This window comes from Leptidea sinapis, chromosome 26 (assembly GCF_905404315.1).
Source record: "Leptidea sinapis chromosome 26, ilLepSina1.1, whole genome shotgun sequence".
Classification (NCBI taxonomy): Eukaryota; Metazoa; Arthropoda; class Insecta; order Lepidoptera; family Pieridae; genus Leptidea; species Leptidea sinapis.
In genome coordinates, this window is record NC_066290.1 from 421,762 (window position 1) to 445,786 (window position 24,025).

Genomic DNA, 24,025 nt, shown 5'->3' on the forward strand with positions numbered 1-24,025 from the left:
ACATAAAAGCACTCACAATATTAATATCTATTTTAAGACATTATCTTTCTGAATTCAATAATTTATTTGGTAAGTACTTTAAGTATTATAGATTTGCGAGACTGCGATAAAACTAAGATGGCGAATTCCAAAATGGCCGTCATGAAATAATACAATGTTTTTTTTTACAATACAGATATATTTTACTATAATGACATTTTACCAATAATTAATGAATGAGTGCCGTTCTGCGTCATTCAAACATAACAGCTTTCTCTCAGGCTCCACTGATAACCAAGGCCAGTGATCAAGTTTTTTTTTTTTTGAGAGGAGTAAATACTGTTACGTATTTACGCCCCGGGACGGGGCGTAATATGTCGGACTCGAGTGTCCGCGTAAGCGGACGCCCCATACCGACTAAAACCTCATCTGTGCTGTTAGCAGCCCTGGCTTTCACAGCGAAGTAGGACGTGGGCCGTGGAGGCCGCAAAGACTACGCAACAACAGTCGCGGGGCGTCTCCTAAGGAGACTCGAACCTCAGACCAGCTGTGTGCTTGTGGGAAGGAGAGAGAATGAAAATGAAAATGAAGATGAAAAGATGAGAAGAACACACTCGCCGGCGAGTGTGGTGATGTTTAGTGTAATGTATGTAAGTGTGTGTGTATGTGTTTATGATTGTATGTATGTTTGTATGTGTGTAAGTAGTGTAAATGTTAGTGTGCATGTAAGTTTGTGTTTGTGTCTGTTTGTGGAGTGTGTTTGTGGTTGTGTAAGTGGTGTATGTCAGTCCGTCAGTCAGTCCGTGTGTGAGTGAGTGTAGTGAAACGATTACAGGACGAGGACTAACGTCTCGTCGGGTATCAAAACAATGTGTGGGGTGATCAAGTTGTGACAGACAGTGACAAACACTCTTGATCACTTATTATGTATTAGACACATTCTGTAACACGGATATTGTATGTCCAGGTACCAGGCACGGTCGGCTTACACCAGGACTACAGCTGTTATGTCAATGGTCGGATACATACTCGGTAAGTGTTCCATGTGTCAGTGTATGTAGATATACTGTTTGTCCGTCCGACCGTAGCGCCTGTCTGTCAGCAGACTGTATCTCATAAGCAGCAACAATTTAGGAATAATCATCCCGAAAAATCACACTTCGCGAAACATTTAATTGATACAGGTCTCTCACTCGGAAACAATAATAATTTTAATATTTTACATATATGTGAAAAAGGATTCCGCTTAAATGTGTGAGAGCAATTAGAAATAATAAAACACAAAAATAACATGTTTACATTGTTGAATGAACAAACAAATTTAGTCCCATCACCTTTGTTACGTGTCTCTTCCGGGGGTAATACGTCACAACAGCCGACCAATCACAGCGCGTCTTTTCATGGGACGAGGGTATAAAAGAGCGGCTTCCGGCTCATTTGATTCAGTCTCGTGCCAGATTTTGGCGAGACAACACGTCCTGAGGATGCCTCGTGTTTAGGCGAAACACGTGTCGAATTGTTTTTAAAAAGAAATATTGGCGGAATTAACACTAAAGAAAACCTAAATGATTTGTATAATTATGGATTTCCGCAAAGTAACGCCTAATTCAATAAATTTTCCAAATTAATATTGACTCTCTGATTCGGGGTCTGAAGAGCTTGATGTCGAAGAATCGGAATAGGTTACTTTTAGAATAAATTTTATTTTCCGCAGCGAACTTGTCCCCAGCAAAAGTTTAATAATTAAATTTTCGCCTCTCCAGCACGAAAAAGGCGCTATTGCTACGTGAAAACTCGCAGCAAAAACGCTTTTTTCTGCGAGCGTGAGGCAAAGTGATTTAAATTTCGAACCCCATGTGACCATACATCCAGGAATTACACCGCGTTAAAAAAATAAACAATGCGATCCGGTGCGTTCCGAAACTCATTTTAGTCTAGTTTATTATCTCATTGTCACAAAAAAATTTATGTTACCTATCGAAATTTAGATTTATAAATTTTACTATTGCCTTTTTTGATACATAATATTTAAAATAAATACTAGTAATGATATTTATAATAAATATTGTTAAATATTATCTTAATTGTTTCTCTTACTATAACTATAACAGTTTTCTCGCTAGTCGAGGTGAAAAGTTGTATGTTTCACACGAGAGCAATTTTTTTTTGTCTCGTGCCTTTAAATCACTCACTACCTCAGTAGTCTATATAAGAATTCAATTCTAGACTACTTCGCCAATTCGTGATTGAAAGTAGGTACTAGCAGCTAAAAATAAATTTGCTCACTTGTTGAACAAATAACTATTGTATACCTGATAATGATATAAACAAATTTTTACAATTTTTATTTCTATAACTTAAATGCATAACGCAATTTATTTTAGCCAAGGAGTTCCCACAAGTAAAACTTTGTAAAGCAATTTATATTTCTCGATTATGGGGTAACATATTAAACTTATCTATTGATATCACTGTCTTTACTTTAAAGGATTTATTAATTTCTAGATCATTTAAAAGCACTTTTATTGCAATATATTTTTATTTATTTATTCAGACACAGACAGTCATACAAAATATGATTTACTAAATTAAATAACAGATACTAGACCTAGAGTTTCCTTAATTAACAAATTTAATAGCGAACAGTCTATTATAATTATACAAACATATAAAAATACTTTTAAAGATCATACAAATCCTATGAGAATTTAAACAAAACTATTTTAATTGTTTTTTAAATTTTGAAAAACTGGAACAGGATATAGAGCTATATCTACACTATAATCATAGTGAAAATTATTATTGTAAAATTTACTCGCACGACGAACAAAACTATTTTCTACATAACAACTAGAACAAGAATTTACATGAAATAATTCGATTGAATGACATGTGCGTTTTTGAGGGCGAGGTATTTTTATGTTTATACATTGCAGAGGGACAATCCATAATATTATATATTTTTTTGTACAAAATAACAGTATCAATAAAATGACGTCGTTTTTCAAGATCTTCAATTCTATGTCTGTTTGCCGATATGTCATAATCAGTGTATATATTACCGGTTTTATAATCTAAGGTCTTCGTAAATTTCTTTTGGATCCTTTCAATTCAATCAACACGAATTTTGAAAAACGGGTTCCAAACAGAGGATGCAGATTCTAAATTACTTCTTACAAAACTATTAAACAATATTTTTTTTTGAGTTTGTGTGTTTTTAAATGGCTTTCCTATTCTCAATATAAATCCTAATTTTTTTTACGCTTTTTTAAGAATGTTATCAATGTGTGGTACAAAGGTAATCTTTGAATCAAGGATAACACCCAGATCTCGCACTTCAGTAACTCTTTTTAATGGCTTACCAGAAATAGTATAAGCGAATATGATCGGGCTTATCTTGCGTGTATAAGTGATCACATGACACTTATCAGGGTTCAAGAATAGACTATTACCCTTGCAATATCCCGAAAGAAGTGAGATCTGCTTGTAATGAGTAGCAATCGTGCACGCTTCGCACAATTTTAAAGATCTTTGCGTCATCTGCGTATATTAACGAAAAATTAAAAAGTAACGGGCCTAAATGAGAACCCTGCGGTATACCCGAGCTAATATTTCTGTAGTTAGAAGTATAGCCAGCGAGAGCAACTGCCTGAATCCTATTATCTATGTATGATTTTATCCAGCGCAGAAGATCACCATGTACTCCAAAACGCCAAAGCTTTAAAATTAAAGTTTTATGGCAAATCTTGTCAAAAGCTTTGGCAAAATCGCTGTACACTGCGTCCACCTGACAACCTTCAATGTAAGCAAGTTAGATTCCACACTACGTCCTGTGTAAAAACCCATGTTGACATGGAGATATTATTCTGCGTACAGAAGCGGAGAGTTGCGCAGTAACAATCTTCTCCAACAACTTACCAAAATGGCACAGCTTGGAGATAGGTCTGTACTTACAAATCTCATCACTAACTGTTCCTTTTGGTATAGGTGTGATCCAGGCACGTTTCCACAACGAAGGGAATACACCTTCTTGAATAGAACTCTGATAAAGTAACGTTGCCAATGCAAAGCAAGACTTGAAGCACATGAACGAATAAAAATAGTATGAATACCATCCGGCCCTGCACCCTTATTCACGTCAATAGATTTTGTGGCGCGTCTGTATCGTTGTAATTGTACATCGAAAGGGAGCGAAATAATAAATTTGTTGTAATAACGACGCAGTAGTGGGTCACTTGAGTTCAATACGCGTCGACGGTACCTGAAAAAAAAGTGGCATGAAAATTAGTAAATATAGAGATATTCATCGATGTAATTTTGACAATTTATTTAGTGACTGAAGCGAAGTGTGTTTCATACTTTTCAATTGTCGCGCAGATTATGAAAGTTTAAAAATAATTTTAATATGTCCGATATCAGGATTAGGTGACCGGCACGGCGAGAATATTTCGTTCGACTCAACGAACGGTGACACGGTTCACGTGGATTTCAACTGTTTGTTCAACAAGGGTGAGGCGTTCGAGTGGCCGGAGAGGGTGCCCTTCCGCCTCACTCATAACATGGAGGCGGCTATGGGGCCGCTCAAATACGAGGGGATGTACAGGTGAGATCACTTATAGTGGCTTCGTTTTACATTTAATAACAAAACTGTAAATTTTCAACTTGGAAATACTATTTTCAAGTATAGAGTGTGTTATTCTTAAAGACCGGATGCATTTAATAACCTCTTGTAGTGCGGATGTCCATACGCGGCCGACTTTCTCTTTCTATTATGTCACTTGCACGATTGCCCAATTTATAAACGTATTTACGTGGTATATATTTCCTTAGTATCACTAGAACTTTAGGTGCAGTGATCGTCCGGGGCAGTACTGCCACCATACCTATTTCTATAACAAATAGCGCAACATATTTTTAACTGCTGTGTTATAGTTTTAGGGTAAGGGGCTTCATATATTAGCCGGGTAATTTACGTTGAGACAGACCAACCGCTTAGTTTTTGACGTATTCTAAAAAAGGAAAAAAAAACAGTTTATAGCTTAAATAGTTAATTCTCAGGACGCTTACGTCATAGGTCACCTTGTGATGCGTTTCGACTGAGAAGACACTCAGGTTGATTTACAAAGTAGTGTTACCTATGAAGTAATCGTCCTCGTGTTGTAGAAAGAGCTGTGAGGCCGTGATGCGTGTGCTCCGGGGCCAGACGGCGGCCCTCATGTCGGTGGTGGGGCCGTTCGTGTACGACCCGCTGGTGTCGTGGGGCCGCTCGCGAGTGGATCACCCCGAGAGGACCAACGAGCTGGCGCTGCAGCACCTGGCACACATCAGACAACGACTCAACGGCATGGTGATGATGGCTTCATTACTGACACGGTCTCTTCCTGTAGATAAATGTGACGGCCCGATACCTGGAGCCCTATTACCAAAATCGAAATACGAAGTTTCGGTTGACGGATCGTATATTTTCCTATTACGAGAGTATTTCGAATCCGAATATCGATACGAAGTTCGCGATTAGACATTTTGTCTTTCGTTTACCTAATTCCCAAATTTACTTGACATTATTATGATCGTAACTACACTATTCGGATCCGAAGTACTTTGGTAATAGGATTTAATTCGAAGTTCGTCGTTCTTTCGTTTCGGACCGAAACTTCGGCTTTCGATTTTCGTAATAGACCTCATGCTTCATACCTTATTTAATCATAAACGAGTTCAGTCCGTGTTCACAGAAAAAAAATCGACAAATCATATTTACTTATATGGGCTGAACTCTTTTATCCCTTTCTGGTTAGAGTTGTCTGAATAAGATCACTTTTTAGTAATAAGGCCGTTTTGGATGATATGGTTCTTATTATAATAACTCTATAGTTTGCATTTGTACCTAAACCTAATGACACACAAAGCTAAATAATAAATATAGAAATTTGTCTGGATGTTGTTAATAAAAGAATGATATTTCAAAAAGGTATTGTGTTTATTTCAGGTGAAAACGAAAAATAAACAACTGTCCGTGGCTCTGTCACCTGAAGGTCAAGTGGAGCATTTGATCGTTGAAGCGACGAGCGTTCACAACTTGTGTCAGATGTATATTGGCTGGGGACCCTTCTTATAACTTTATTGATTATTACACGTACGATGGCTCCGGGACTGTTTTTAATAGATAATATATTCAAAGATCCCTATGGTACGTCAGCCGGACATTTGGGCAAAACAGGATTTACTAACAAAATTCGTGATAAACGCTGAGTATAAACCTCTGAATGGCAAGCATTTGTTATTTAGCATACGATACTTTTGATTGCTGATTTTTCAAGCCTGGAGGTGACGTCACTAAGATGGCGGGCTGGTTCCATCTTATCGCGCGGGGATTATACGACACATTTTAATATTATTATTATGAAGCTGTTATGCCTTAAAAATTCGATTGCTATGAAAAGAATAAGTAATGTTCCAACTATGCGTAAAATGGAAAGTACTACCTTGTTTAATTTTGTTTTTACACAAATGTACTTTGTAGGCGGTACTAACAATATTAAGTGTGTGTCAGACATTACGACCAACTCTAAAAAGATCGATTCTAAGAAGAATGTGAATATGTTTATAGAAATCTACCTAAGATTGGTCTGAATATACCTATATTTTGTAAGTTATGAATGTATGGAATAAAATATGTTTACGTTTATTTGTCTGCTTAATTTTTATGACAAACATACTTTATAAATAGTTTCTGAACGATTGTGCTGTATTCGGTGTCTATAAATTTACCCGTGGTGATGGGTGACAGATTATATTTAAGATTTAGTTTTTGTTTAATTATTTTTTTTTTTAAAGAAAAAGAGAAAGAATAAGGCTCATTTATTATTTCATTAAAAGTAATTTGCATATCGCAGATTTATTATTTGTGAGATCCAACAGGATCTATTGCCATCAAATTGAGAATAAAGTCGATTTCAATGAATCACGCCTTTAATCTTTTACTTACCCCTAAATCTTTGATCCCTGAGACTGTTTTAAGTAGACGAGTTTCAAATCATCAATAAGATAAGAAGGAATGACATTAAATCCTCCATTAACTTAATAGGTACGAGACATGGGTCTGATGCGGACGACATCAAATTTTTATTTCCGTTCGGTCATCGATCTTTAGAGAAAAATTGCATGACTTCTCATGTAAAAATAATTAAATTAGCTTGCGGGTCTCTTGGTATAAAATATTAATTATATTTAGACCAGTGACAGTCATCACTAACATGTTGTTAGTAGGTCTTTTAATATTTGAACCATCATAATTAGGTTCTTTTAATTTTACTTTTAAAACAATAATTTTATTATTTTTTGTGTCTATAATATCGAGTAAATAAAATAACAAATAATAACACTAAAAACAATGGTAGGTACAAGGATGAAGTGAGAGATATTTTGATTTATTTGTGGCCGTGTTATCTGTCCGTAGATTCTTCCTTGACCCAAGCCACAGAACTATATCTATCAATCTAGCCTGTCCTACTGTAAGTGATTATTTCAATGGTCTCGAGGACAATAAGAGCTTCTTTCCTTGGTAAGTATTTCGTTAATAAAGTTAAGGTTAAAAACAAAAACTATATTGAAATAATTACAATAAAGGAAAGTAATATTAAGTAGGTATGGTATAGTATTATGACTTTGCTTTATGATTGCCAAAAAACTGGAATTTACTCTCTATTTCTCTCTCTATATCTAAAAAAAAATAAAATAAATTTATTTTAAGCTTGCTTGGGCGCCGCGCGCCGACCCAAAAGCAGGTTAAAAACTTGAGACTTGCCAAAGAGCCATGGAGATGTTTAACTTAATTTGGCTGAAACTATAGTAGTGAAACAAAAGTCTTACGATATTCAAAAGAATTGTTTAAATCGTTTGTGTGGTAAAGGTTACTATAACATAAATGAGTATCTTAATGAAACCACAGATTGGGAATGGAGCGACCGCCCTCAGGATATGTAATAAGTTAAATTGTAAGTCCGACATTACTTTGTAAACATATATTTTTATGAAAAAAGGCATTCTTTTTGGTGCGTGGTTGTTTTTGGCTTTCAGTCAGTGATGTCACATCCTTTTTTGAATAAAAATATTTGAATTTGAAATAAAACATAGATACTCTCTATTGGTGATTCCTGACGATGGCCCAGCTCATACTATTGCTCATGCAATGAGCTCAAATATACTCGATATTTTTGTTGAGATGAGTTAAATACACTTTACGTACTTAGGCCCTGAAGCAGGACCATATTATGAAGGGATCGATTGTACAAATGCTCGAAGCAATATCAGTGAAATACGGCACCTACTGAAAACGTGAGTGTTGTGCTGCCAGTGATAGAAGCTGATAACCTAAGACTATAATATTAAAAGGTAGCTATTGCTGTCAGAAACCGTTGAAAGTAAAGATACGGATAATGATAGCTAATTTACTTACCAGAAAATACAATTTTATTATTACGTATGTATGTGACCGTGTTAATGAGATCAGACGACATTGAAAGTGTATCATTAGGCGTTTAAATCTTCATATCATATAGATACTTATGTAGGTACCTACTATTAATAAATCTGTCACACCATCCGTTAATAATTGAAGTTTAATCTAAATCAAAGCAATTTAAGTAGTGTAGGTAAGTGTTTACAGCAAGGACTAATCAGTGTTTGCCAGATTTACGATAATGACCCTATACCTAATATATGTATGTTCAATAATAATATATCTATAATAATATATAATAATGTAATATATCTACGTTCAGACAATGTGCCGTGATACCTTGCTGTTATATTAATTGTTAACTGTGATTAGTGTAGCTTATTCGACTTATGTTCTAATCTAATTAAATCGAAGTTAATACAAATTAATATCTAAATAACATATCTGACGAGGAAAGACCCTCTGTATTGTTTTTAAAAGGTGTGACGTCATTACTGTTGACATCACAATTGCTATCTTGCTGAAGATCACTCATTGGTTCTTCTAAAGAAAACTACACGAGTAGGTATTTTATTACTTTCCTTTATTCAACGGGCAGCGTTACGACGTCCCAGAGAGGTCCGTACCGTACGACAGCCGTGCGGCTGTATTTATAGGACTCGGTGCACGTGCACGTGTTTTCAACTCGTGTTGTTTTTTACAATAATTTCACGTCACAATGTAATTAGAGGATAAATTATGAACTAATTTTAACTAAAATTAGTTAAACTGAATTATTCTCGTTTTTATAATAGGTGTGTTGTAGTATTTGCGCCGATATATCAGTTTTGTGAATATATTAAATATTTCGTGTTCTTTAAATCAGGTTTACGTCTTTACGATATTGGTTTTGGAAATCTAAGAACTATGAGTAGTAGGAGACCACAAGAATAACTTATTATCATTCTTATGGTATGGCCAAGTCTTGGTAAGCAGAAACATATTTGCTATTTTAAGGTCGATTACTGCATAGTTTATCGTTAATCGTAAGGAAGAAGCATAAGAATAATAAAAAACTTGTAAATTTTGTAGTTCTTGTTTTATTATTCGTTCACTAAATATTCAAAGTCATAAATGAAAAGAGCCGTTTCAGGACTTACTTGACTTAACTTGCTAACTTTGTCTACGCCGACTATCCTTAGCATTCCTCCTATTACACTGTTCAATGTTATTAATTTTTTTTTATTGAGAATTTTTACACGTTTCGTAATATGATAAATTAGTTTGAGAGAATGACATTGGACAGATTATTTAGTTAAGTCGATCTAATACTTGAGATTGTTTTTCGGTCACTGAAATGCTTTCATGTTATTTAAATTATTATACCAACGTTAGCAATTTTCTTTTCTTACTTAGCACAAACACATACACACATATCCATACATACACACACACACATACACACACACACACACACACACACATACTTCCAAACACACATACACGCAAATTTCTTTTATTTTTATTTTGTACTATTATAGGGGAAGAGACTGGACCTCACGACACAGGGAATCCTAGTGTGAGGCCAGAATACTTGTAAAATTAAAGTTACTTACTTTAAACCAACGTATACTTTGTAACAGATATTTTGTAAATCTATGTAACTAATATGGTACTGCAATAAATTATTTCTATTCTTCTTATGTTATGATCGATGGCGGGACTGTAACGATGTCAAAACAGAACCTACGTATTGCGCTATTTTATGATTCAAGTCATAATTTCTTTTTTTTTGACAAATATTGCCGCTCAATATATTATTGTGGACCATCTTACTTCGTCATCTAGTCGTTTGTTGTCATTTTTTTCTAAAATGGACAATATGTTATTAACTCAACTCTTAATAAGTTGCATTTATTACAAAATCAAATTCAAATTTGAAAATTCATTTTATAATAATTTTTAATCCTTTGTGTTGTTTTTTATTTTTAAATTACAAACTTGCTTATTTATTAGAAGCAATTTATCTCAATATTTTCTTTTCTATAAATTTTAATGATATCAGCACTATATTCTTTCCACTAACCAGAAAATGTGTGTAAGAATAGAGAATTTATTCCTCGTTAGAAGTCGTGTTCAACTAGCCCGAGGCTATATAATATTAGCTATATTTACTTCCTCAGCGGTATTATAATTGACTCTTTATAATATTTTAAAAGTTATCTTCAAAGCAACTTTTCATAGAGCGCACGATATTTTACATTAATACCATAAATAGTTCATTATTTCCGCATAGGAATCGCTTGGAAATTTTTAAAATAAGTTACAGCAATTTTTATTTCAATTTTACTATCATATAGGTACTTATGCAGTTGGTGTGTTGTGGTCTTGTTATTGGTTATCACTATCTTTAGGAGTGTATCAAGCTGGAACAAAAGGAGGAACTGACTATGGTTGTGACTCACCGTGCAGTTTATGACAACTGTAACAGTGGCTGTGGAACGAGGTGCTGGGTTTATATTTGGGATTATAACCAATTTATTTTAATACGGTCATATCTTATAAAGGGATAAGTTAATATGTTTCTTTCTGGCTAGGTACTTTTTGTAAAGCGTGTACTTAGGTACATCCAGTAAAAAGGCCGGCAACGCTACACCGGCGAACCAAACGATGGGTGTCTCCCTCTTCCAGAAATAAAAGTAATTTATGTTAAAATTCAGTTACAATTAATAACACTGGCTTAGATATTTACAAAAACTGAGAGAGAGTCAACAGTTCTACCTATTGCGCAACCACTTAAAATTTTGTACGCTTCATAAAAAAAACGATAAACTAATAAAATTGTATAGAAACAACGGTACCTTTCCATGGAAAAGCGAGTGAATAAAAAAGCCTTTTAACTAATAAAGTTTTATTCGTATTTACTTAATAAGAATTAAGAGATACCTAAGTATAATATTATATTTCTATGTGAAATCAGGCATTAGGTACGTTTGTGTCACCAGCATGTTGTTTTATATCCAGACAAAAATAAGCTTAATATAATCCTAGTTTAGTGTATGATAAATGTTATAAGAGATCAAGTGATTTCAGATTTACTCGTCGGCATGAATCCGGCCGTGTGTCCTTATCACGATCCGACAACACGACAGTTACGAGTGTCACTCAACTTGTCCCACTTCTTTTTATTTATTTAAATTGTTTCAATAATATAAGAGTCTATAAACTTTATATAAGCAATAAATGTATTGGCTATTCATAATGACGTATGTACTTTTACAACATAATAAAAAAAAAATAGGTAATCAATAAGACTACAGATTGGGAATAGAGCAACCATTCTTAGGCTACTTAAATAATAAGTTTGATTGTAACGAAATTTTATAAAATAAAGAAGTAACCCGCTGAGTACCTATCCTGCGTCCTCCGCGTCTCAGTTATGACGCAAAAAAATTCGAATGGGTGGTTGTTACCCTGCCCGCAGTTGCAGCTCATAGCGACCGTAAGGAAGCGCATTTAGTCATGCGGTAATTAATAATGAAACAAGAAGAGCAGATTCCGCGAGCAGATAGCAGCTTGAGCAGACACCGCCTCGCAGCAACACGAGCAGATGACGCCTCGTAGTAACAAGAACTAATGACGCCTCGTAGCAGTACGAGCACATGACGCCTCTAGCAGCACGACCACATGTTGTCTCGTAGCAACACGAGCACATGACACCCCGTAGCAGCACCACAACATGTTGGCATGTAGCGACAGGCACCATGGCCCTCGTAGTAACATGAGCACATGACGCCTCGTAGCAGAACGACAGCATGTTGGCACGTAGCGACAGGCACCAATGGCGCCTCGTGGTAACATGAGCACATGACATAGTAAAAGTTGTTTATTCACGGGCACATGTGTAACATCCAGAAGAGATTTTAAAAACAACAAGGTGCAATGTACTGTTACTTCTAATCAGGTTATAATTTTTAAACTATTATTAAAACTAATTCAGTCCAGAGCGCCACATAGTAATAAAATCGGTGCTCTTGTTTGCGTCGCACGGTCCGATAAAGCTCAGTGTCTCGTGAGATATGACGTGAAAATGACAAACAAAAATTAATTTGTTGATAAGTTTAAATTACCTGTTTCGCGGTTTCACGATACACTTAATAATAATTTAAGGCTATTTTATTAAAATACATTTGGTTCATGCAAAGTCAGAAAAAATATCATTAAGAATAGTAATATTTGGAAAATATTTTAATAGTAACAACTGATCTAATAGTGAGAGATCATTCGCACTATTTATCTTTTAAGATTTATTATTTTTTCTTATATCGTTCAAGACCTGTATGTATGCACAGTGGTCCTTCTGTTTCATAAAATAGTAGATTTTACAACGACTACACAAAACGAACAATTTCTATCCGAGACTTATAGCAGCCCGAGCCGAAGGCGAGGGCTGATAGTAGCTGTAGCGCGGCTGTAGTGTCGAGGATAAAATGGTTTTGTGGACGAGTTATAATCTCTGCTTTTCATTTCGATTGCGAGGAAATCAAACAGTAGTATAACATAACATTTCTTTAATCAATATCCAAAGTACTATTTAAGTTTTGAATACTGAAGGAAATTGTTTTTTCCGGCATATAACGGTATTGAAGATGGCATATTATGAGAAGATGGCTCTGACGACATTTACAAAATTATCACTAACTTTGAGATATTTTTCCCGAGACTTTGGCGGTATTATCTGTTGCACAACTCTCTGTGCATTAATTTCCATAAGCGTATTAGGAGAGAGTGCTAAATCCTCTGCTTCACTTGACATTTTTAATAATTTTAGCAAATTTGAAGAAATTAATAAACGCACGAAAAAACAAGACCTGCTTCCCGCCGCTTTTTTTTTAATTTTACGACATTGATCCGGCTTGGACTTGGCTCCAGACCTATACAGCCTACTATTAAATTAATTTTGTTATATATATATATTTATTTAATTAAATAACCTACTATTTTAATTTAAATTTTAATAACTTTTATGTCTTAAAAAACACATGAGGCAGTAAATTAAAGTAAATATTATAAAATAACAAATTCTATCTCTGAACTTTTTACTGTGTTTGGCTGTATGGCTCATTTTGTTTGCCTTAATATCGATACATTTCTGAGTAGATACGTTAGTGCACTTGTGCAAAAAATTGATTTAGTGCAACCTATATCGTGCAAAAATAAGCAATTTCAGAGCATGAGAAGTGAAAAATATATTTAACATTCCCTACTTAAATAAGTTATCAAGTATAATTGAAAACAGAATTTTTAACAAAAAACAACCAACTTCAATCTAATTTTAGTTACGATTATTGTTATTTTTGGAATCGGTGTCCTTCCGCCGCGACCCTCTCTCGCCTCCTCACGACTCAAGCACATCTCACCTATAAGGCTATAACTATGTGTGTTTTTTTTTTATGAGAGGGGGCAAACGGGCAAGAGGCTCACGGGATGGGGAGAGGTGAGGCAACCGCCCATGGACATCCGCAACAACAGGTGTGTCAAGAAATGCGTTGCCGGCCTTTAAGGTGGGAGTATGCTTTTTTCTTGAAGGTCCCTAAGTCGTATCTGTTCGGGAAGACTGCTGCCGGTAGTTGATTCCACAAAGTGGCTGTGCGAGGCAAGAAATTTCGAAGAAAACGCGCGGTTGTGGAATGCCAGCTCCTCTGAGGACTCCCCGTGATAAATGCGGTAGAAGATGCAGAGAGATCCCACATCTCTAAGCAATGCTAGAGAATCAAGCCGATCGGAGATGACTTGATCGTCGATGATTCGAGCCGCTCTTCGTTGTATGCGGTCAAATGGAAGAAGCTGGTACTGGGGAGTACCCGCCCAGAGGTGAACAGTACTCCATGTGAGGCCGAATTTGCGCCTTATAAAGTTGCAAGCGGTGGCTTTTAGTGAAGTACTGTCTCGCCTTACTAAGTACACCAAGCTTTTTAGGGGCCAGTTTGGCCTTCTCTTCCAAGTGACCACGGAACTGAACGTCGCTCGATATATCGACGCCAAGTATGCCAATACAGGCTGCGGCAGTTAGAGGAGTGATTCTCGAATCGAGGGGATACGACAAAGGGAGACTTTTTAGTGGTGAACGTACAAACTTGTGTCTTCTTGGGGTTGAATTGGACTAAATTTTGTCGGCCCCATTCCGAGACTTTGCAAAGCATACTCTCGATTTCAGACACAAGTTTGATCCGGTTCTCGTCGACGCTATCCCGGGACATGTTGGCACGGCCGGTGTAGGAAGCATACCCCGTGCTGTCGTCTGCATAGCAATGAATATTGCTGATTTGCAGCATATCATTGATATGCAGAAGAAACAGCATAGGGGATAGCACACAGCCTTGCGTCCCGCAAATCAGAGTTTATGGGTTTTAAGTCGGAGCATGCACCGTTGATAACAACCTTGATGCTCCGATCAGCCAAAAAGCTAGTGACCCATTTGCACAACTTCTCGGGAAGCCCATAGGATGGCAGTTTCGCTATAAGCGCTTTATGCCACACCCGATCAAAGGCGTTCGCTATGTCCAAACTCACCGCCAACGCCTCTCCCTTCGACTCAACCGCTTGCGCCCATTTATGGATGAGGTACGCACGAAGATCACCAGCTGAGCTACCCTGACGGAAACCGTACTGGCAGTCGCTGATCAGCTGGTGCCCCTCTAGGTATCCCAAGGGCTGGCGGTTGATGATCGACTCCATTACTTTGGAGAAAATGGAGGTAATGGCAATGGGGCGGTAGTTGGACGGATCTGAGCGTAATTCGCTGGAATTCGCATCCTTAGACACCACCGCATTGACCCAAGCCTGATAGCACTCCTGCTTTCGGCGAGAGGCTATTTTGCAGGAGCGGTCAAACCATGGTTGGGACCTGCCACCGATAGGCACAGAGGAGGATGGAATGAAGAGTTCCATACCTTGCAGTACCGCATCAGCAACAGCGTCAGCAGCGGCATCTGGATCTCCCAGCGAAAAACAGATCTGCCTCCACGGGTAGGATGCAAAAAAGCACCGCATCTCGTCCCACTCTGCTGACCTATAGCGCCACACGCGGCGACAGCCTAAGAAGCGGGGCCGTGTTAGGCGCGTGATTGGCACGGTGCTCCGGATCAGGCAGTGGTCTGACGATCCCAGAGGAGGGTCAACGGAAACTAGGTAGCCGTCCGGATATGAGGTCAACAGAAGGTCCAACAGTGAAGGTGTATGATCTTGCATATCTGGGATTTGCGTTGGCGCAATAACCAGCTGCGTCAGACCATATGCTAAGGCGAAGTCGTGAACAGATCTCCCTGCATGATTGGTGGTACGTGAGCCTAGCCATTCCGCGTGGTGGGCGTTAAAATCGCCAAGAAACAAGATCTCTGCAGTGGGGATCTGCTCCAACACGGAATCTGTAGCCATTTGGATGTGTTCGAGGAGCCGGTCAGTCTCTGCGTTACCGCTATGGGACCTATACAGGCATGCATAGATTCGCGGATGGTCATCGCAGTCTACACGCAGCAAGATGATGGTCCTGTCCTTCAAGAAAACTCAGGCGTCGAGAACAGACATAACACATGTATTACACTTAGGAGTGGTAGTGCCATGTTGGGTCCTCACGGACACAACCGAATTGGGCCGGCACGCCCGGAGAAATACCACTCCCCCACTCGAAACCGGCGTGAAATAGCGGCTATGCCGCTGTGTTTCGTCCGGTGAGTGGGGTATCCGGAGGCCTACACCCCCCCAAATACAAATGGCAGCACAGACTAAAACGAGACTACTCCAGGACGGTACCAGGCTATGCAGCCCTGGAGAATCCGTCCCTGGGCGTCCACAATTAGAGCCTGTACCTAACAGTGGTTGCCCAGGCTGTCCCGCGTATTCTGGAGGGGGCAAATCTGCGCTGAATAATGCTGTAATACATATAAGTGTAGTTACAAACCTATCTTGGATGACACAAGATGATAAACATAAGTATTTCTGACCTTTCAATTATTATATTTGTTGATTATTATTTCTTAGTTTATCTTCAAAATAACATTCAAGTATGTCTGAATGTTGTTAGAAAGTTCTCTATTAACTCTTGATCTGATAACAACCTGAAATTTATTATCTTCGCTTTATTTGATTATCAATCTTCTCAAATATTATTATCAAAGAATATTATAATTAAAGTCTAAAAATTTAATAATAACTATACAGAGTTTTGATTTCAATCGCTATTAAGTACTTGATAAAATATCTATTGTCTGTATAATTTATTATTTATAAATTACTAAAACTTAAAAAGACACACCACATTTTTCGAAAAAGATAATATTATTGTTAAATACTTATGCGTCGCATGCAAAGGTCAGCGTTCAAATATTTTTTCGTTAAATATTTCATGGTTTGAGCATTATTTTTTAAATGGTTTGCCTACGATAAATTGTAATGGTTTATTGTTACGGTGCCTAAAGCCATACAAAGTACGATTTAAAAAAGAGCTTTAATTTTAAATAAGAATGTACATTAATTTTGTTTTTTTATGAGAAAATGTGACGAGACGAGAAAGACGTTTACCTTCATGGCAGACAAAGACTCCGGTGTTACCACAACAACTAAGCGACATCATGTGCAAAGAAGTCTCACACTGGCGGTTCGATTTATATACATAATATATGTACGAATGCTGCACACTTTTGACTTGTTGTACAGTTTTCATCTTTAGCTGCAATACAGCTAATTACAATAATATGTTACAAGTAGGTATCTTACCTTACCATACAAAATAACATACACCAAGACATAGGTAGACCTGTGTGAAATGACTGATTTTATAGTTATTAATAATTTTATTTAAGATTGAGCCAAAATTAGGATACTTTGTGTATTTTAAGTATTACTCGAAATGTTTGTTAACATTTTTCAGATACATAGGCACACTGACGTAAGTTACATATTTGACGAAGATTTATGAGTTTATTTACACATAAATAACATTTTCACATTTTCGAAAAGTGCTTTCGTATTGATATGACTGGGAGGAAAATCCGTCATTTATTACGTAGAAAGATTGTTCGGGGTGGAGAGTTTGTATTCAAAACCTATAAATATCGTCGTTAAGCCGGCAGAAAAGATGTATAAAAACCCATTTCTAACTTGTAGATCTTTTTATTACCTACAACTTTGCTAGTTAACTTTTTTCCATTAACTTGCAGCTTCGCCGGAAAACGGCAAGATAAACCGTTTTTTAAAAGGATAATGATTCAGTGTTATATCATCGTTTATTTCCACTTCCCGACCTCACATCACTCGTAATTTATTTTTCCTTCATTTTTGTAAAGGTAAGACGTACTCGTCAACAATTTCGAGAGTACAGTTAATCTCGGACAGGCTGACATCTAGGATATCTTCTTGAACGGCTGGCTTTAAAGAACTTAGCACAACACGTATAGTGGCTTCGAATATTTTCAAATACTCTTTTGCAAAAATCGGCCACCTAGGAGAATAACCTGTTTCATCATCAGATTATTTTACAAAATAAGTAAGCATGTATCATGATAATACTTTAAATAAATAAGCAAATGTAGTTTATCTTCCACAGTACTCGCCGACGTAGGTCGTCCTCCTTCACGGGTCTGATTCTATATTTAATGGAGTGTATTCGGTGTAATTGTTCGTTCACAATCCCTTCATTGAATACGTTTCACTCTCACAATGAGTGGTCTTTCGGTTTGATTGATGGTGCCGGAGATAGCACGTTAGGATCACATGTGCGAACATCTACGGGTTATCTACTCGTGAAGGCTGAAGGTTGTGAAGTTGGTATACGTAAAATCAATCTACCTAGTCGAATTGTATACCTAAGGGCACTACTTATCGTGTTCCTAAAGGCCTAGCCCTTACCACAAGATTCGAACAAAATATATAAATATATAGATAAGTACGGGATGGTCTGTCACCAGGAAACCCGGGTTAACAGACGATAGGCGGGTAGAGGAGAGGATGTGTGTACGTCGTGTAATGTACACAGGAGGGATTTTCTCACTGCTGGTCAAGCGGACTCACAAGACTAATCGACTTACGGCTAAAAGTTTCCTCGCCGCAGTGAGACGATGCTTGAAAGCGTAAGTAGCTGCAATAGCTCTTCTAGCGGTTGCTACGGACTTCTTATTCTTCTTGAGAGGGAAGTGATACCCGACTCAGTTCTTGATTCAAATTAATTTATTTACAAATTTCTAGATATATATACAGGGTGTCCCAAAACTCAACGATAACCTGGTACCGGGCGAGAGGCCAAGGTATACCAGTTATGAAAAAAATAAGAAAAAAAATCTATGTCACCTAGTCAAGCGATGATAGACATTTTTCGAAAATGTAAAAAATTTGACACCGTTTGTCGCATTTTTAGGTACTGTGATCGCAATTTTCACAATTTTACAGTGGTTTTTTTAATAATGTTATCTCAAATAATAGTGCTATTAATGGTAACCACAAATGAAAGTAATAATCATTGTTAACTAAGTAAAATAAATAAAATTTTGGTTGCCCAGCACATTATGCCCGGCCTGTAAGAGAATATTTAAACGAATTATATCCTGGTAAATGGATCGGACGCCTTGGACCAATTTCATGGCCCCCTCGGTCCCCAGACCTGAATCCAGTAGATTTTTTTTTACTGGGGATGCATAAAAAAAAGGTCTACTCAAAACCAATTCAAAATGTAACAGAATTGCGTCAGCAGCATCAGAAGAAATCAATGCGAGGAGATTTGCAAGACTGGTGAACAGGTCATTTCTGAGGCGATGCAGAGCTTGTATTCGTGCTGGAGGGAAACAATTTGAGCATCTGCTTTAATTTTAGGAGGATAATAAAGTGTTACGATAATTTACCATTTTATTTTGATTAAATTTTCCATGAGTTCCTTTCGCAAAAAATACGAAATAGCAGTTTTATTGGCAAGAAAAGTGGCAAGTGTTGTACTATTTTGAAACCTAGACTAAATGGACCATCTTTTAAAAAAACTTGCCATAGGTAGTATAGTACATTTTTTTTCCAACGTAGAGTGTCAAAGTTGACTGACATAAATTTTATAAACCATAACTCGTCAAAATTTAATTTATTTTACTTAGTTAACAATGATTATTACTTTCATTTGTGGTTACCATTAATAGCACTGTTAATTGAGATAACATTATTGTACGGTCAACAGCATGTCGACTGTACATCACGTTTCGCGTATCAGCGTTTACGTCGCCTCGCGTTATTTCCTAAGTAATATTGTAACCAGTTCGCGACAAGCCGCCGATCGATTCGCGTGCTCATTACCATACCAACATTTTACCATTTTACCATATAGCATAAGTTAAGGTTTCAATATACCATTTGAGCCTAACTTGTGTTTTACTCTGTACGGAACCAAACCACCGTACATTGTGGTCCTTCGGCCTTTTGTTAACCAGTGACAAATTTTTTTTTTTTTAACCATTCCAAGGACATTGTGGTCCTTCGGCCTTTTGTTAACCAGTGACAAATTTTTTTTTTTTAACCATTCCAAGGACATTGTGGTCCTTCGGCCTTTTGTTAACCAGTGACAAATTTTTTTTTTTAACCATTCCAAGGACATTGTGGTCCTTCGGCCTTTTGTTAACCAGTGACAAATTTTTTTTTAACCATTCCAAGGACATTGTGGTCCTTCGGCCTTTTGTTAACCAGTGACCAGAATTTTTTTTAACCATTTCGAGGACACAAAAACATTGTGATCCATCGTTCTATTAACCAGTACCATTAGTTAACCATTTTAACCAAAATTCGTCGCGTGTGTAGTGAACCAAATTAGTGTTGACCAAAGTGCTTGTGTGTGGAGTGTAACCAGTTCACCAGATCGGCGATACTACCAGCGACTACCAACGGGGAGACTGCTGAGGACACACCAGGTCACCACGTACCAGTCTTCAAGTAAGATCTTTCCTTTTTATCACTCACCACTCTTTACCACTCTCTTTTGACCCGTAACCATGGAGGCTCTATTAACCACCCAAAACCAGATTATGTCCGCGATTAACACGCAGTGTGTTAATTTCAAGAAGGACGGGCCAGAACGAAAGACACCCGCCTATATTGAAAAACGTCTCAACGCTTTAGACTCGTACTGGAGTGAATTCCAGACCAACCATACTAGGCTTTGTGCTGAGTTTGAAGACCCTAACCATCGCTACTTCGCGGAAAACCATTACCAGCGGACGAAAGATTTTTACCAGGAAGTTAGGAATATGATTTCTAATTACGTAACCAGCGATCCCAGCAAACCATTACTGAGACCTGCTACACCATTATCGCAGGGCTCAGATAGGCGCGATATTTTCTCTCCCGCTCAGGAGGGTCCCTCTTTTAGCTTCCCTGCACCAAAGCTATCGAACCAGGGCAACTCCAGTAGGGTCGAAGAAATGCTGCGAAAGCAGAAGAGCAACTTCAAGGCGCTATCCCGTACCATAGAGGCTGTCGACCTTGAAAGCTGCTCCGACCGCTGGGAGTTCGAAGATATTTTACGAACTATCCAATCAAGATGGTCGGTCATCGATTCTCTTCACTGGGACATCGACAGCGAAGGGCTGCTCGACAACGAAGAGTATGAGACAGCATTCGCTGAGATGGAGAAGAAATACAACACCATGAAGAAGGCAGTGAACAGACAGATGTGGTCGTCATCTTACAGGGAACGTTCAACCCCACAAATGGACATTCCCACCTTCAGCGGAAACTACCAAGATTGGATATGTTTTAAAGATTTATTCTCCGAAACAATTCACCATAATAAATCTTTACCAAATGCGCAGAAAATGCAATTCTTGAAAAGTAAGCTCCGTGGCGAGGCTGAAAAATTAGTTCACCATTTACGCATCAATTCTGAAAACTACGAAGTATGCTGGGACATATTAAACCAACGTTACCATAATACTAGGTTAATATTTAATTCTCACATACAATTGTTACTAACCATGCCTACGATTCAACATCAATCTGCAGCGGTCATCAAAAGGTTACATGACACCACCAACGAGTGTCTTAACTCTATAAAAGCAATGGGCATCGACATTTCCAACTGGGACCCATTGATCGTCTATATTTTGTGCCAAAAGTTAGATACTGAAACCCATAATGATTACATTGTGTCGCTTAAGAATCCAAAAGAATTGCCTACTTTGTTAGATTTTTTGAAATTTTTAGAAATTAAATTTACTTCGTTAGAAAGCTCTCGTCGTAAGCAGGACTTCAACAAATCAAATTCATCCCAGGTACACCAAAACCAATACCAAAAACCATGGGCTGAAAAGCATACCAATAACCATTTACATAATTTTATGAACAGAAATTTTAAACCAAGACCAGCTGTAATAAACCACGTCAATACGAAACCAGTACATATTGCGCCACAACGGAAATGCATACTCTGTAAAACGTGTTGCCATGAATTGTTTAAATGCAAACAATTTCTAGAATCCGCACCGCTGAATCGACTTAAGGTCATTGAATCCAACAAATTATGTAAAAACTGTTTAATTAACCATTATGACAAGGAATGTTCTTCGGAAAAAACTTGCCGTTTTTGTAACCAGCAGCATAATACTCTTCTGCATAATGCTCTTGTCACTTTTGCACCATCTACTTCTAGAAATACCGAGATCGAAAATTCTCCTAGAAGATCCAATATATGCGTTACCAATGCCCCACAAGAAACCATGCCCAAATTATTAGCAACAGCTAAAGTTAATATTATGTCTATGGATGGCTGTCACCATACCATGCGAGCCCTCATAGACCCGTGCGCGGAGTCATCTCTCATTACAGAGAATGCCGCTCAACTTTTAGGCCTACCCAGGATTAAGCGCCACTGTGTGGTGGTCGGAGTAGGCGCAAAAGCCAACAATAGTAAGGGAGTCGCACAGCTTTCAGTGTCATCTCTTCATAATAATTTCACATTTAAAACGGAAGCCTATGTGATGAAGCATGTCGTCGGGAATTTACCACACGAAACATTAGAAAAACCAGCTTGGCCGTATTTACAAAAGTTACCACTCGCAGATCCAGAGTTTTATAAAAGTAGACCAATAGATTTAATTTTAAGCGTTGAAGTTTACGAATTAATTATTTTACCAGGTTTAATTCGTAATGGCACATCACTACCAATCGCGCAAAATACCAAGCTCGGTTGGATTCTTAGTGGTACCATAAAACCAAACCAAACATATTGCAACGTCGTCATGGTCGACTTGCAGGATATACAGCGGTTCTGGGAGATTGAAGATATCTCAGACAACTCTGTAAATATTACGGATGAAGATAACCATTGCCTTCATCATTATCAACAGCATACTACGCGCAAACCAGACGGACGTTATGTTGTACGGTTACCATTAAAACCAGAGATTACCGAAAAATTGGGTGAGTCTAAAACCAAAGCCGTAGCCCAATTTCGGCAATTAGAACGCAGATTTTGTAAAAATAAAATTATCGAACAGAACTACAAACAATTTATCCATGAATATATTAATTTAAACCATATGAAGAAATGTAATAGTAATCCGATACTTCAGTGCTATTTACCTCACCATTGTGTAATCAGAACGGATTCCACGACGACTGCCACGCGAGTTGTTTTTAATGCCTCAGCGAAAACTTCGACTGGACTTTCGTTGAATGACCTTATGTACTCTGGACCAAATTTACAAGAGGATTTGTTTACTCTCATATTAAAGTGGAGGCAGTACCAAATAGCCTTCACAGCCGATATAGAGAAGATGTTCAGATTTATAGATGTCCATGATGATGACCAGCCGCTCCAGAAGATCGTGTGGAGGGACTCTGAAAAGCAACCATTAGAAGAATACCAACTTACCACTGTCACATACGGCACCAAGGCCGCACCATTCCTAGCCATGATGACATTGAAACGTCTGGCTAAGGATGAAGGTCACCGTTACCCAGAAGCAGCAGAAGTTCTGGCTACCAGGCTCTACATGGATGACCTCCTCCATGGACATCATGACCTCCAGTCTGCAAGGAGGCTGATTTCCGACCTCATAAATCTCCTTAAGTTAGGTGGATTCAATCTAAGGAAGTGGTCGTCAAATCAACCAGATGTACTACCAGATAACCAGTTACCATGCGAAGACCAAGCATATGTTTTTAAATACCAGGAATCAACCAAGGCATTAGGACTTAAGTGGCATCCCGACGAAGATTATTTCACTTTTCAATTGAATTCCGAACCAGTCAGTAAACTCACCAAAAGAAGTTTACTCTCGAATATATCGAAGATATTTGATCCGCTTGGATGGCTTTCACCAGTTACCACCAAGTTGAAACTACTCTTCCAGGAAGTATGGCTCTTAAATCTTCTGTGGGACGACGAATTACCAGCTGACATCAACACAAAATGGAAAACCATAGAGGCTGACATCACGAAAATTAGCCATATTACCATACCAAGGTGGTTGCAGTCTTCTAAGAACGACACCATTGAATTACATGGGTTTTGTGATTCATCACAAAATGCCTACGCTTGTGTTGTATACTGCAGAGTCAACAATATTACCAGCAACCAGTCTT

At 37.7% G+C, this 24,025-nt stretch overlaps 1 protein-coding gene across 2 annotated transcripts in view; it reads left to right on the plus strand.

Moving 5' to 3' along the window:
* The window catches only part of LOC126972279 (serine/threonine-protein kinase ATR), a 44,853-nt gene extending 37,913 nt beyond the window's left edge, over positions 1 to 6,940 (plus strand). For both annotated transcript variants that reach the window (XM_050818907.1, XM_050818908.1), the window contains 4 exons: positions 947 to 1,011; positions 4,399 to 4,582; positions 5,143 to 5,326; positions 5,966 to 6,940. In XM_050818907.1, coding sequence (XP_050674864.1) covers positions 947 to 1,011; positions 4,399 to 4,582; positions 5,143 to 5,326; positions 5,966 to 6,094 — 562 coding nt within the window. In that variant the 3' untranslated portion in view covers positions 6,095 to 6,940. The remainder of the gene's footprint in view (positions 1 to 946; positions 1,012 to 4,398; positions 4,583 to 5,142; positions 5,327 to 5,965) is intronic.
* Positions 6,941 to 24,025: the final 17,085 nt, after the last annotated feature.